At 40.1% G+C, this 14777-nt stretch overlaps 1 protein-coding gene across 1 annotated transcript in view; it reads right to left on the reverse strand.

Annotated features, from left to right (window-relative positions):
- The window catches only part of OXCT1 (3-oxoacid CoA-transferase 1), an 85642-nt gene that overhangs the window by 14330 nt on the left and 56535 nt on the right, over positions 1 to 14777 (reverse strand). Inside the window, exon 14 of the mRNA XM_063424032.1 lies at positions 3764 to 3853. Coding sequence (XP_063280102.1) covers positions 3764 to 3853 — 90 coding nt within the window. The remainder of the gene's footprint in view (positions 1 to 3763; positions 3854 to 14777) is intronic.

Genomic DNA, 14777 nt, shown 5'->3' on the forward strand with positions numbered 1-14777 from the left:
GCGTCTTCCTGGTACCCAATTGAGATTGAAATGCATGGACATACAGAGATGACAGCTTGAATGGCTCCTGTGACCCTGAGAACCGAAACATTTGAGCTTCTTAACACCTGAGCTAAAGATTATTGTATTACCAGCTAGCCTTAAAGATGAAACGCATTTCCTGATCTTTTCAAAGTTTGGACCCAATGATCTTAGATGGCTTTTTCAACCTAAATGATTCTGTGACTTTTGGAAGACATCCATCAGGGCACTATAAAAAGAGCAATTTAAACAGAACTGCATGATTTTTACCATCTGAATGTATTCATATTTATTCAGGATTTTTTCAGATAAAGAAAAAGACTATTGTGTAGATACATAAAACCTTAGGTGTTCCAGTCCGCTTTAAATAAAAAATTCTGCTGTTGAAGAACAAAAATGTCCTTAGTCTTCCACAAAAATCTTCCACATTAAAATCAGAACTTTTCGCAGCGTGAGAAAGGAGTTTTCAATTCAGTGATCCATGTTTCAGTCATGCCCAAATCAAGTGCTTAAAACCTGTCTCCATTCTGTTTTTCTGAACAGTGTAGACAACTGATTTCACAACATGGAACAATTACCAGCCCTTACTTTACTGTGTTTTGGATAACATGTCAATGACGGTATGGGGGTAAGAACTTGACTTCTAATTCTCTCAGGCATTATTTAGCAAATTAGACACAAATGCATAGGAACTGTTTAGACATTAAATAACAAGCTCATATTCTATTTTTCTTTTATTCGTGGCTATGAAAGAGGAGGTAATTTAGCAAAAAATACTTTAAGAAAAACTAATGAATTTGACAGAAGATCCATTTGCCAAGTATCTCTCAGTGGCCTAAGCAAAAATTGAAATATCCTTCTGCAGATATGTCCTCTTGGTTCCTGATATGCTGTAATTAACAGATTTTCTGAGGCAGAGACTGCATTCAGGCAGCTGTATTGAATTGTCATTGATGAACTGAATCTTATAAAATAGTTTAGTCCCTTCTAAATAGACTTAATTCCTTGAGATTTTTGCATCATTCTGCTATCATCCACAACTTCATTAGCTGGCTGTGGGAAGTGTTTCTTCTTGTTTTAACTAATTTTAGTCAGTTATCCCTACTTTGTTCACAAGGCAGTGGCAATTCTGCATCCACCTTCTCCATTCCCTCATCATTTTGTGTACTTGTCTGTACCCTTCCTCAAGAGCAGTTCTTAAGCTGAAGATTCTTCTACAAAGCTGATTTCACATCTATCTTCTGTACATTTTGGTTTTCATTACATGTAGAAACTTAAGTAATTAAAAATGTATTTAACCTGGGATTGAGCATATTCGTTTGTATTTGTAACATACATCATATCAGAGTTTTAAAAGAGTAAAGTTCCTTGAGTATTTATTTGAGTGGTAAGACAAGTAAGTTACTAATTCCACCATCATAATTTAGTGTAAATTATGTTCTGCCTGTGCTGCAAGGACTTAGCCTATTTCTATGTTTAAAAACTGCAACATGTGTACTGAAAGGAGAAGGGCTATTAAACTCTTAAAAAAATTACTTTAATGTTTAATAAGCCTCACTATTAAAAGAAAACAAACAACCAAACTTGAAAAGGATTAGAAGATCCGTCACAAGATTATAATTCAGGCAAACTAGCGCAAGAACTACCTCTTGCAGCACCATTTGAACATGTCCATTGAAGGCACTGCCCATACCCCATGTCTTCCACTCTATTTCCATTCATCAAATCTTGGCTGCTGTTGATTTACAGGAAATTTTCATGTCTGATGGTAGATTTCTTATTTATTTGGAGAATACGGTTACAGAAACGTCCCTTTACAAAAGAGCCAGCAGACACAAGAGACTCAGTACATGCAGGCTTTTCTTTCATTCAGCAGCACACTGGGCTTTGAGCAGGGCAAAGGACTTCTCTGATCAGACATTCAGATACAATAAGTTTTCGATAAAATATTTGGTGTAACGAATTGAAAAGCCATGAACAGAAAATCAGCTGTGGAAGATACAGTCACCCCCACAAAAAGCCTTCTGACTCTCAGAACTGGCCTCATGTATAGCCCCTGGCTAGATTTACTTTACTATTAAAAAAAAAAAAAAAAAAAAAAAAAAAAAAAAAAAAAAAAAAAAAAAAAAAAAAGAAAGAGCACCTGAAAAGTCTAACAGCAGTTTTGATCTCTAAACACTAGATTTCTATATAACATCATCTTCACATCTGAGCAAGCAAGAGCATCAATATGAAAACCCCAGAAAGTGGCTAGGAAAGAGGAAAAAGTGCCATTTAAAAATAAGAGTAAAATAAAATTATTACATATTGTTAATTTGGCAGTGCCTTCACACAAAAGCAGAAGAAATAATTTTTGAAAACCTGTAACTGGCTCTCCAGAAGCACACACCAGGTGCACCATGCACAAAAGTGCCCAAAGTAGGTATATATATGTCAAAATAAATAATTCTATGCCTGACCTGTTCATAACAGTGAACCTATCTCTGTTTTCATTCTTTTCCTGTTTCAGTACTCCTACAGACAAAACAAAAACAACTCAGCAAACAATTTCCAAACATTGTAGTACTTTTAGGAGAAAAACTGGTTTGCATAATTATATTGTGTGTGGACTCTAAACCTCAACCAAATTCCACAGTAAGTAGACATTTAGCATAAATATTTATTCAGATCACATTAATACCTGAAGTGTGTGTCTGAGCAAATGGATAACACCCTATGTTACTACAGTTTTTGGGAGGCTGTGTGATAGTGAACCAAGTCATAAAGATGAATTTATTTTATACTTTAGTTCACTTATTGATGCATATGAACATGAAAACTATCAGGTTAAACTGAGCCCTGTTGCTCAAAATGTGCCCCTTGAGATCACAGTTTAGTAAAACTATTGTGAAACTACTATATTTTTCAATATATATTTGGTTTTTTTCAAGTGAAAATTAATTCTTTAAATCTCATTAAAAAAACACACAACCGTTAATATATTTACTGACATATTTACATATTTACTATAGTTAACCATGCAAATTCTGACAAGAGATATTTCTTTGAACAATACAAAATTAATTCTTGTAGCAGACATATAAATATGGAAAAACAGAAACACAAAAATTAAACAAAAAGTAAATTTTTAAACATTCGGGATAGAGATTTTTCTCCTGTCTTAGAAGTTTCAAATGAAAAGTTTCCTATGATCTTTTGGAAGGGACTTCTATCTATAGCATATACCTATATCACTGCCCCCACAAAGAAGTCTCAAGATTAAACACTTACACATAATAATGTAAGGCAGCCTGCATCTCATTACGTCAAAATCACATATTCTATCAAGCTGCCAGTACCAATGTCACTGGCAACTTCAAAGGTAAACATCTTTCCATCATGACAAGTATTTAACCATGGGAAACCTCGTTTTTCAAATTATTCTGAGGCAAAGAGTAGAGTAGCAACTACTATAGCTTTGGCAATGGCCACCCTCATTAAAGATGCATGAAGTAGCTAAAAAAATGTGTGCAGCTTTTAAACATGAAGTTAATGTTTCATTTTTTCCCCGTGGTGAATGATTCACTGACGAGAGGAAAGGAATCATATTAACGTAGCCTCCAGTTGCATCACCATAATAGCTAACAGCAAAACTGTCAAATCCTCACAAAGCAGCAGAACGAATATGTCCTTTTTTCCTGCTTATTTTTTGTCTTTTATGCAGCACAAAACACTGATTTAGAAAGAAGTGGCAGAGCCTTACCTTGGCTGAGTGCTCCATGGTGACAACCACTTTGGTCTGCGCACTGGATACAAGGTCCATGGCACCCCCCATTCCTTTCACCATCTTACCCTAAAATGAATTTTTAAATAGAAATGTAACTTTTTAAAATTTTTTTAATATATAATATTGTGGCTGCAAGTGACAGCACAAGATAGCCAACATTTTCTGCATCAAAAGCCCATCTATTTTTTAACCACAGTATTCAAACACTAACAGAGTGAAAAGAACTGTCTCGTTCTCAGCTCTATATGATGCCAATAGGAGAAGAGTGATGAGTAGAATAAGCAGAGCCACTGCCATGGCTGTTTCCTTGGGGTGTAACCGAAATCTGAGTAGTATCATTGGCTTAGTGGAAGCACTGATACTGAGGAGCAATGAATTTAGTTCCAATGATTTTGTCCCTGGAAAAGCAAAGGATACATCCTCCTGTTGATGGATATGTCACTGCTTCCTCAAAAGAAATCTCTACTTATGAAATGCAGCAACAAGAACATCTGAACACTGTACATGCACCTGACAGTTTAGAAAGTCTCTTGCCACTTCAGTAAGCCATGCCTTATATCATTATATCAGCACAAATCAATCATTTTTGTTCCATTCCACACATCTGTAAAAGTCATTTATGAGTATGGACAAATATTTAAATGTGGCTCAGTATTCACTTCTGTTTGTCCCTCAAAACAAGCAACGCTTTCAGCCTCTGGACTCATTCTTCTCTAAAAGTGTGTTACAATTGCATCTGTTATCACAGCAGGTGTCTTGTGGCTTGGTGTTCAGCTACCTCTATTTTTACTTTCTGTAATGCTATGGTATTCAATCCTGCCTGCTTCCATAACCTTAGACTGGATGCATCTGATCTGGGAAGATAAGGAGGTCCAGAACTGACACATTACTGACAAGTAATGATCAGAAGTACAAAGTTCTGTGAGTATGAGCAGAGCAACCACTTTTGAACAAGCATTAGACCCCAATAACCACAGACAGCAACAACCTCACATACCAATCCAGAGTAGCCAAGCAGGAAAGAAAGGGGAGTGAAAGAGAGGTTAGTAGGAAACATGACACAAGGAAGCCAGTAAGGAGGGTGAAGGGCCTTGAGGAGAAGCCATATGAGGAGTGGCTGAGATAAGGTCAGCCTGGAGAATAGGAGGGGAGACCTCATTGCAGTTACAACTTCTTTGAAAGGGGAAGAGGAGCAGAAGGCACTGATCTCTGTGGTGGCCAGTGACAGGACACATGGAAAAGGCCTGAAGCTGTGTCAGGGGAGGTTTAGGTTGGATATAAGAAAAGGGTTTTTCACCCAGAGGGTGCTTTTCACCCAGGGTACTGGAACAGACTCCCAAGGAAGCAGTCACAGCACCAGCCTGACAGAGCTCAAGAAGCATTAGGACAATGCTCTAAGGCACATGGTGTGACTTGTGGGGATGGTGCTGGGCAGGACCAGGAGCTAGACTTTCACGATCCTTGTGGGTCCCTTCAAACTCAGAATATTCTGATTCTGTGGTTTTGTCAATTTTACAGATTAAAATAAATTAATTTCTGCCTCAAATGGCTTGCATTTGCTTTTGAGTGGTTAAATGGACAGTAATACAACATTTACTGTTACAGATATAAAGCCTAAAATGTTACTAAACGCCTGGAAAACTTCCTAGTACAAAGTTTTTCTCTTGTGCTTGTTTTATCAGCTATGTGATCCAATACTCCACAAGTATCAGTACCTATGGTCCATGATAAAAAAACATATGTAAGATACTTGTCTCATTAAACTGCCAGACCAGCTACTTTTACTCTCTAGATCATTATGGTCTCTTATGTAATGAAGGTAGTTGTAATGGTTTGACATGATCTCGTTTTTGGTTGCAGGGGTGCCACAGAGGTGGCTCCTGTGAGGAGCTGCTGGAAGCTTCCATCATGTCCAGCAGAGTCAAACCCTGCTGGCTCTGAAGATGGACATGCTGCTGGCCAAAGCTGGCCCAGTGAGAGAGGCTGGTAGCACCTCAGTGATGACACATTTAAGAAGAAAATCAGAACAAAGTCACAGGATTTTGCTTCCTGTCAAAGACAAGGAGGTGAAAACATGTGAGGGAAAAAAAAAAGATACACCAAGGTCAGTGGAGAGAGAGGGGCAGGAGCTGCTCCAGGCACCAGAGCTGAGATTCCTCTGCAGGCTGTGGTGAGACCATGGTGGAGCAGCTGTGCCCCTGCAGCCCCTGGGGATCTGCGGGAATGCAGAGATCCATGCACTCTCCATGGGGATCCATGGGGATGCAGAGATCCACCCACATCCCATGGGGATCCATGGGGATGCAGACATCCACGCACAGCCTGTGGGGATCAACAGGGGATGCAGAGATCCACCCACAGCCTGTGGGGATCCACAGGGATGCAGAGATCCACCCACAGCCTGTGGGGATCCACAGGGGATGCAGAGATCCACCCACAGCCTGTGGGGATCCAGAGATCCACCCACATCCCATGGGGATCCATGGGGATGCAGACATCCATGCACAGCCTGTGGGGATCCACACGGGATGCAGAGATCCACCCACAGCCTGTGGGGATCAACAGGGGATGCAGAGATCCACCCACAGCCTGTGGAGATCCACAGGGATGCAGAGATCCACCCACATCCCATGGGGATCCACAGGGATGCAGAGATCCACCTGCAGCCCATGGAAGAGGTGCCCATGCCGGGGCGGGTGGATGCCTGGAGGAGGCTGTGTCCCATGGGAGATCCAGTGGAGAGAGGGTGCCCTGCTTCCAGGCTGGAGCAGCCTGTCCCTGGAGGGCTGCACCCCATGGGAGAGAGCTGCCCAGGAGCAGATCTGGGAGGGCTCTGTGCCCGTGGGAGGGACTCAGGCTGCAGCAGGTGCGGTTTGGCTGCTGCTTGTGAGAGTGGAGCCACGCTGGGGAAGTTCACACAGAGCTGTCTCCCGTGGGAGGGACCCCGTGGCCTCACAGGGGAAGGATTCCTCTCCTGGAACAGGATGGACTCCTCTCCTGGAGCAGCAGAAGAAAATCTCACTGATGAAATGACCAAAGCCCCCATGCCCTGTATCCCTGCACTTTTGGTGGGAAGGAGGGAGGGGCTAGGGGGAAAAGGTGTTTTAAGGACTTATTTTACTTCTCATTACCGTCCTCTGATTCTGTTAGTAATAAAATTTCACTTTGCAACTTTATGTTGAGCCTGTTTTGCCCTTGAAATATTTCTCCTGGTCCTTGTCTCACTTATGAAGCCTTCACTAATTTTTTTGCCTTCTCCCTCCTCTGCCCAGCTGGAGCAGGAGAGAGTGAGCAAACAGCTCTCATTGGTGCCGGGTGTTCGGCCAGTGTCAAACCACAACAGCAGTATTCACACACACACACAAAAAAAATTTCCTATTTTCCTACTGCTGGCATAGTGAAGAATAAATTGCAACTTCCTAAATGTATAAACAAGCCCTTTGGCATTGTTTTGTCAGACTAATATTTAAAATTTATCACATAAATTATCATTACTACTAAATATTTCTTCGCAAATACAAATGTGAAAAGCATTTATCTCTGTCCTTAACTTCCTGGCACTGCTCAGATCCTTCTCCATCCTGCCTGGAAAAACACACTTCTCACAGGGACTACAGTGACCTGGCTGCCAGAAACTCCATGACAAGATAATGCAGAGTAGCTGAAGATGACATATTATCTCCACAGTAACTCAGAATATGTTTGCATTGAGAATCAGGCTATCAATACATCTATCCTGATAATGCCATTAACTAATTTTCCAGGCCTTTTCATCTATTAACTACAGAAGAACTACAGCAAAAAGTGAATTCCTGAGCAACTAAGTGCTGATGAAAGTCATCAACAAATGTACTGCTGAAGAAGCTGTCATACATAACTGAGAGAAGAGACACCATCCCTTTGTGCACAAAGAAAGAGGAAAATGCAAGCTGAAGAGAAGGACTTGGGGATTTTAAATTGCTTCATCTGCTCCTCCTCTTTAGGAAAACATATTCATCACTATAGAGTGGTGCTTGGTAAAGCAAATCAATTCAGCATTAAATGCAACTAGCCAAGTAATTGCATGTTTTTATTTTGAGGAATAGCCAAAGCAAAAGAGACTTACATTGCTCTCAGTGCACCTACCAAACTACCACAACTTGCATTTTCCTCCACACCATACTGGAAAAGGGGACAGCTGCATCCTAAATTTGAATTAAAATATTCAAGACTAAAACGTGATTCCAAAAAGACACTTCACACATTTTTGCCCTACCCTGCTCCCTCCATTTTTTTATTTAGGGTGATTTTTGTTAGTTCTTAATTACAATGGTGCTGCTAGCTTAAGAAACGTCCAGAAGGAAAGACTTAGTGAATTGGTAGAGCACTGGTAACTGGAAGTACTGTAATAAAACCCATTTCATCAGACAGAACTTGAAGTAAGAATAAATGATTTTTGAATTAGCCATGGGAGGTCCAGAGTTACCAGTTATTTACCGGAGAGTTGAGTAGAGAACAGACACAAGCTGACAATTTCCTTGCTGCTTCTCAGTTACAATACAAGGTAGAAATTATCCTTTTCCCATTGTGCTTTCATGAGCAGTTTTTTCTAAGTCTCAATCCAAATAATACTGGAGTGTAAGACATGGAAATTTTGGACCCGATGCTTTGGGTTTTCTTAACTGAGATAATCAGCTGTCCTGCTTCTTTGTGTAGGTCATAAACCTGCACACTACTAGTGGAACTTCTTATAATGCCTACTTATTGCAAAATGAATTATTTTGTCATTGTGGTAATGGGGCATCTTTAAGAAAATATGAGAGAAGAGTATGTATTTTCTCATCTAATGCGCTTATATCTGAACATTATTTCAGTGGTCAAAATAAAACATGAAAGAGCCTGAGGAATTATTATAGCCTAATAGTAATTCCTAAACAGGAACCTTCATGTTTGTTTGGTCACATGTGGCACCAAAGACGACCTGGCATTCCAGCGGAAACTTGTCAGTACTCCAGGTGGGCCAGAAAGTCAAAATATTTTTCAACAGAATGTGACATCTTGCCTGAGTGGTATTTCAAGCAAGCTAGAAAGGTGCTACAGCAAGCAGGAAACAATTTATAAGAAAATCCAAGCAAATAAACAGATAAAGAAGAGATAGCTGAGGAAAAAATAGACAAATTCGGGAGCTTTCTAACACTATTAGGGTCTTGAATCCATGCTGGTGCCTTAAAACCTTCCTCTATATTCCCAAGGGGAAGGACTTCTGTAACTGAATTTTATAATTACTCCCAACATCATATGAAAAATGCACCTGAACTGCTATGCTTCAGTTAAAATAACATGATTTTTGCAGACAAACAGGTATTGCATCAACAGTACAGCACAGCTGATGCTAATGATGAGTTCAAGAAACAACGAAAACTTGTCGTAAATGCATCTTGAATTATTCCATTGAAAACTGAATATCAAAGCACAATCAAGGTGAAAATGTACACCTGCTTGGAAAAGAATCAAGTCACTTGCCTCCTAAGAGTCCTTGCCCATGTTCCTAGCTGCTTTAATACTGTATTAAAGAAACAGCATTCAGTCTGAAATTTCTCTTTCTTTCCATTAGATCAAAGAATACATGTGCCTTACACTATGCTTAAAGTTAGTGAAACTGCTGTTTCAAAAAGTCTTACAGAAGATAACAAGTGCTTCTACTTTAAACTGCAAGCTTCCCATTCAACCTGAATTTTTAGGCATCCCCCTGAAGACTGAACAAGATGCCTATGATGAGAGAGCAAAGAATTTAAAGATGTCAGCATTGTCTCTCATGGCCACAAAAACAGACAAGGTGTCAGATATGAAAGGAAAAAGGTATGAAAGGTGTCCTTATGAAAGGAAATTATTGTATCCTGCCACAGACAGACAGTAAAATCCACAGCAATTGGAACAGTATGAGCTTCACAGAGAAAAGCAGAAGCTAAGGTAATGCAGTGGATACAAGATACTGCCATCACAACCATCAGTCGTGCTAATGCTGCAGTCAAAAGGATAAAATGAAGGCCCCATCCAAGGTCTCTGCTCTGCCCCTCTCTGCAGTACTGCTAACATGCTTCAGTCACACAGCTCTCCCTCACTGTATAGACACTGCCAGCACAGATGGGTCAGCATCAAACAGTGAAGGAGGTCATCAGATCCATACACAACAATCTCATCAGTTGTTGTGGGGTTACACCTGGTTGGTTTGGGAAAGTGAGTATTAGCTCAAAACTTTGTTTTATAAAAGAAGAAAACCCAAAGCAATCAGAAGGTAATATTAAAAAATAGATGCTTCATAAAAAACTTCATAAAAATATAGATGTCTCCTTTGTTCCTTGCTAACAGTCCTGTCCTGTATTTAAAGGACAGGTATATTTTTAGTTGATTCTAAAACAGAAGTCACAGCTCTTCCAGATTTCACTTTCCATTTTTCCAGTGAAAAAGACTGGATGAAGATTGCATCAGAAAAAGATGGACAAAGCCCAAGTATTTTGAATTATACTTCCTTGTTCTGTTTTACAGTGATTTTATGTCCTTCCATATGTCCCACTTACAGGATTAGTGTAATTATACTGTCAACTAGGACAGCTAGTAGATTTTACTTGGAGAAAAAAAACACAGTGCAAAGTCATTAATAGGATTTTCAATCAGGAGAGGGACCACAAAAAGTTAATACTGGCAGAACACAGCAAAACAAAGGACACTCCATGTGCACAACAGGGTAAACGTATTTTTTTAAAACATACAAAAAACCCCTAGTTGTTTGTCAATGTTTACCACGCTCGAAATGACCACACGGAGAGTTGAAAGTTATGAGAGAAAAACAGGGCAGAACCAGTCTGACCTTTGTTTATTACATGCTCTTAAATACTATTTGAAAGGTGACCATGGATTGGAGAGTGGAATTCCCACCTCTCAACCACATTGTTCAAAAGGACTGTCACACAACCTCTCCTCTCCTTGGAGAAGAATGTGAAAACAATGGTAATATTTACAAACGCGATCTCCTTGTTTGTATGAGAGAGCATGAGAAGGTGAAAACCTTCTACTTTAATATGAATGCTCAAAACTAGGAAATCTCATGGTGACAGTTGTGTGGTTTAGCCATATAAGAAATGGCCTGGTTTTGAAGAATGTTAACCAGGTATCTCCTAAGACACACACAAACACATAATGAAAAGCAAAATTAAAAAGTAAGTCTAATTTCTGAAGGAATGGAGAATAAGTTCTTGAATGACTTATTTTTCTTGACAAAATTTAATAGTAGGTCTTCCCTAAAATTTAGCATACACAAATATGTGCACTAGCTGTATTTAAGTTTTTATTTTCCATAATCAGAAAATCAGGGCTGCATGAAACGTGCAAAGAAAGTTGGGTAAATTTCATTCCTTTACTCTCCCATAAACCTAACTTGAAATAACCATTGGCAACAGATTTGAATGACAGAGTAAAATTCAAATGAATATACTGTGAAGGTGCATCTCAGGAGCAATGCAAAACGATCTGTGACATACTTCATTGAAATGGATTTGCTTTTCAGTGATGAATGTTATTTCAGTGTAATGGGACAATTAAGCTGTCCATTTACCTTTGCATACCATTTCCAAAACACACAGCATAGCATGCAAAAATTAATTTTTACTGCCAACATAATACTGGTCTCATTTGAAAGTGATGGTTCCATATCGTAGTAACAGTTCTCACCACTAACCCACAGATCAGAAGTCCTTTGACATATGCTTGTATTTTTGAGACAGGCAGAATTTCTTCAGCTGCTCTCATTATACAGAACGCAGAGCTGCCACTTCCCACACTGAAAATTTAAGAGTATGAATACAATACCAGTAGGGAGCTCCTACATTCCTTCCATGCAGTCTGAAGAGAAATAAACATGAAGAAAAATTGATAGAAAAAGCCCTCAAAAAGGTAGAAGAAGTAGAGCCAACACAATACACTCAGTCTCTCCTCTTTAACTACAGGGCTTTTGCAATAGTGATAATTTTGTGTTGCAAAGGCTCTGTAGAGCTTTCAGGCACATGTTTGCTGGGAGATAAGCAGTAAGCTGATATATTACTGTAGGTGTAATTTCCAGATGTGTGTCTGGTAAACCTAATACGTCATACTAAACCAATGTCCTATTGAAAAGTATATTTCCAAGCAGACTCTGGGTAACTGCAAGTCCCATTCTTCTCCTCTGTTGAACTACTGAGGTAGCCCTGCTCATGTCCCAGACATCAGACAACTTGATATTATTACTGAGAGAAACCCAGTCATTGAGCATATTTAACTTGCATATTTTCTATTCATACAGATTTTAGCCCATTTGTAGTCCTTCACAGACTTTATAGTTAATAGGTAAAATACTTTTCTTGCAATACTGTACAGCTTGAAACAAAACACTGAGTTTAATGCATTCAGTGCCACTAATGTACTAGGAGAACAAGGAGAGTGACTAGACCATGTGCTTGGATTCAAAATGAAAATATGCCTTGTGCAAAGACACTCCTACCCAAGCAAAGTGACAAACAGGCTATAGTAGGGCTCCTCAGAGAAGACCTACAGTGGTCTCAGGCATTCAGGGATATGTGTCCTTTCTTCCATCACTAGAAATGATAATTTTGTGTAAGAAAACCTCTTGGTGTGGAGCTCTCCATTTCCAGGTTTAGCACTATAAATAGCTGAAGGCAAAATAAACCAAAAACTCTCATGCAGACACAGAGTAGGCTGGTCTCTGCCAATTTACTTTTACATTAAAAATGTTTTTACTAATGAGCACAAAGCATCCAAAACTGTGCAAAATATGTACTTTGAAGCTCTTTAGAAAAACTAACAATAATGTAAGAAGTATATTCCTAATGCCTTATACTAACCTCAACAGACTGTAAATTAAAAGATTTTGAATTTGAATAGGTTTCCTTATTTCTTTTTTTCAGATAATCTTCTCTGATAAAGCTTAGGGGTTTTTTTAATATAATTTTATTTAATTTTTAGTATTTTAATCCCCCAGGTTTGGCTAGTACAAGTGAGAGCATTACATCTCAGGCTGCTGAATCTAAAATTTAAGAATTTCTTTTTCCAAGGAATGATACAGATTTATGTATCCAAATTGCACCTCCTGCACAAATGACATCACTCTCTTCTTCTCTCAGTGCTAACTGCACTACCTTAGCAATCTAAACATGAATTTTAGACTCCAGATGAAGAATACATAAAGTTTAAGTTTATTTTCTTAGTTTGTATTGTTTGTATTGTAATCTCTACAATATATTGTATTGTAGAGAATAGGGACGCTAAATAGTGTCAGGTTCTGTACCATCTCTGAGGCTGCTGCTTGTTAACTTCTGGACACAAGGCTTTGAGTCTGCTGCCCTAGGAAATGGCCAGCTTCTTTTGTACCTTTGAATGTATCCTGTCTGCTTTTGTGAACTTACACAAATCCAGTTTATTAACTAGTCCTCTTTGATGGTGGGCACTAAGTGCTATATCTACACATCTTCTAAATACTTCCAGGGATGCTGACTCTACCACTTCCCTGGAGAATCTGGTCTAATGCTTGACAACCTTTTGGTGATGAAAGTGTTCCTACTGTCCAATCTATATGTGCCCCGAAAAAATTGGAGCCTGTTTCCTCTTGTACTATCAATCATTGGGAGAAGAGGCTGACCTCACCTGGCTACAACCTCCTTTCAGACAATTATAGAGAGTGGTAAGGTGTTCCCTGAGCCTCCTTTTCTCCAGGCTGAACACCCACGGCTCCCTCAGCTGCTTCTCACAAGACTTGTGTTGTAGACCTATCACCAGTTTAGTTGCTCTTTTGGGGATATGCTCCAGCACCTCAAAGTCTTTCTAGAACTGGGCAGCTTTCTAGCCCCTCTGCCCCAGCCCGTGGCCCTGCCTGGAGTTGTTGTGACCCAAGGGCAGGACCTGGCACTGGGCCTTGTTGAACCTCACACCATTGGCCTCAGCCATGATCCAGCCTGTGCAGATCCCTCTGCAGAGCCTGCCTGCCCTCCAGCAGAACACTCTAACCCAACTTGTCACCTGCAAACCAACTGAGCTACACTCAATGCCCTTGTCCAGACCATCAGTATAGATAATAACCAGGGCTAGCCGCAATACTGAGCCCTGAGGAACTCTACCAGTGACTGGCCCCAGATGGATATAACTCCATTCAGCACCACTCCCTGGGCCCAGCCACTCATGGTTCTTTATTCAGCCAACTGTCCCCCCATCTAAGCCATGAGTAGCCAGTGTGTCCAGAACAATGTTGTGGGAAATGATGTCAAAAGCGTTACTGAAGTCCAGGCAGACAATATACACAGCCTTTCCACCATTCTCTAAGCCAGACATCCTGTCATGGAAGAAGATCAGGTTGTCAAGCAGGAACTGCCTTTCCTAAACTCATCTGTCTGATCCCCTGGTTGTCCTGTATGCCCTGCATGATGGCACTCAGGATGATCTATTCCATGACCTTCCCTAACACTGAGGTCAGGCTGACAGATCTGCAATTCCCTGGATCCTCCTTCTGGTCCTTCTGTAGACAGCTGTCTATCTGTCAATCTCCAGTCACCTGGGACCTCACAGGTTAACCAGGACTGCTGGAAAGTGACGGAAAGTGTCTCAGTGAGCACAGTCACCAGTTCCCTCCGTATTTTGGAGTGGCTCCCATCTGGTCCCACAGACCTGTGTGTGTCTTAAGTAGTGTGGCAGGTTGGTGACCAGTTCTCCCGAAGCATGGAGGCTTTATTCTGCTCCCTGTTTCTGTTTTCTAGCTCAGAGGCCTCAGTCCCTAGGGAACAACTAGTCTTAAAATAAAAGGCTAAAGCAAAGAAGGTATTAGGTCCTTCAGCCTTTTCCATGTCTTTTGTGACTATGTTTCCCCCTGCCTCCAATGGAGGATTTCTTAGCTGTTCTTTTGCTATTGATGTATTTATAGAAGCACTTTGTACTTTCTTCTATGGCAGCAGTCAAATTAAGCTGGACTTTG

Source organism: Prinia subflava, chromosome Z (assembly GCF_021018805.1).
Source record: "Prinia subflava isolate CZ2003 ecotype Zambia chromosome Z, Cam_Psub_1.2, whole genome shotgun sequence".
NCBI classification, from domain to species: domain Eukaryota; kingdom Metazoa; phylum Chordata; class Aves; order Passeriformes; family Cisticolidae; genus Prinia; species Prinia subflava.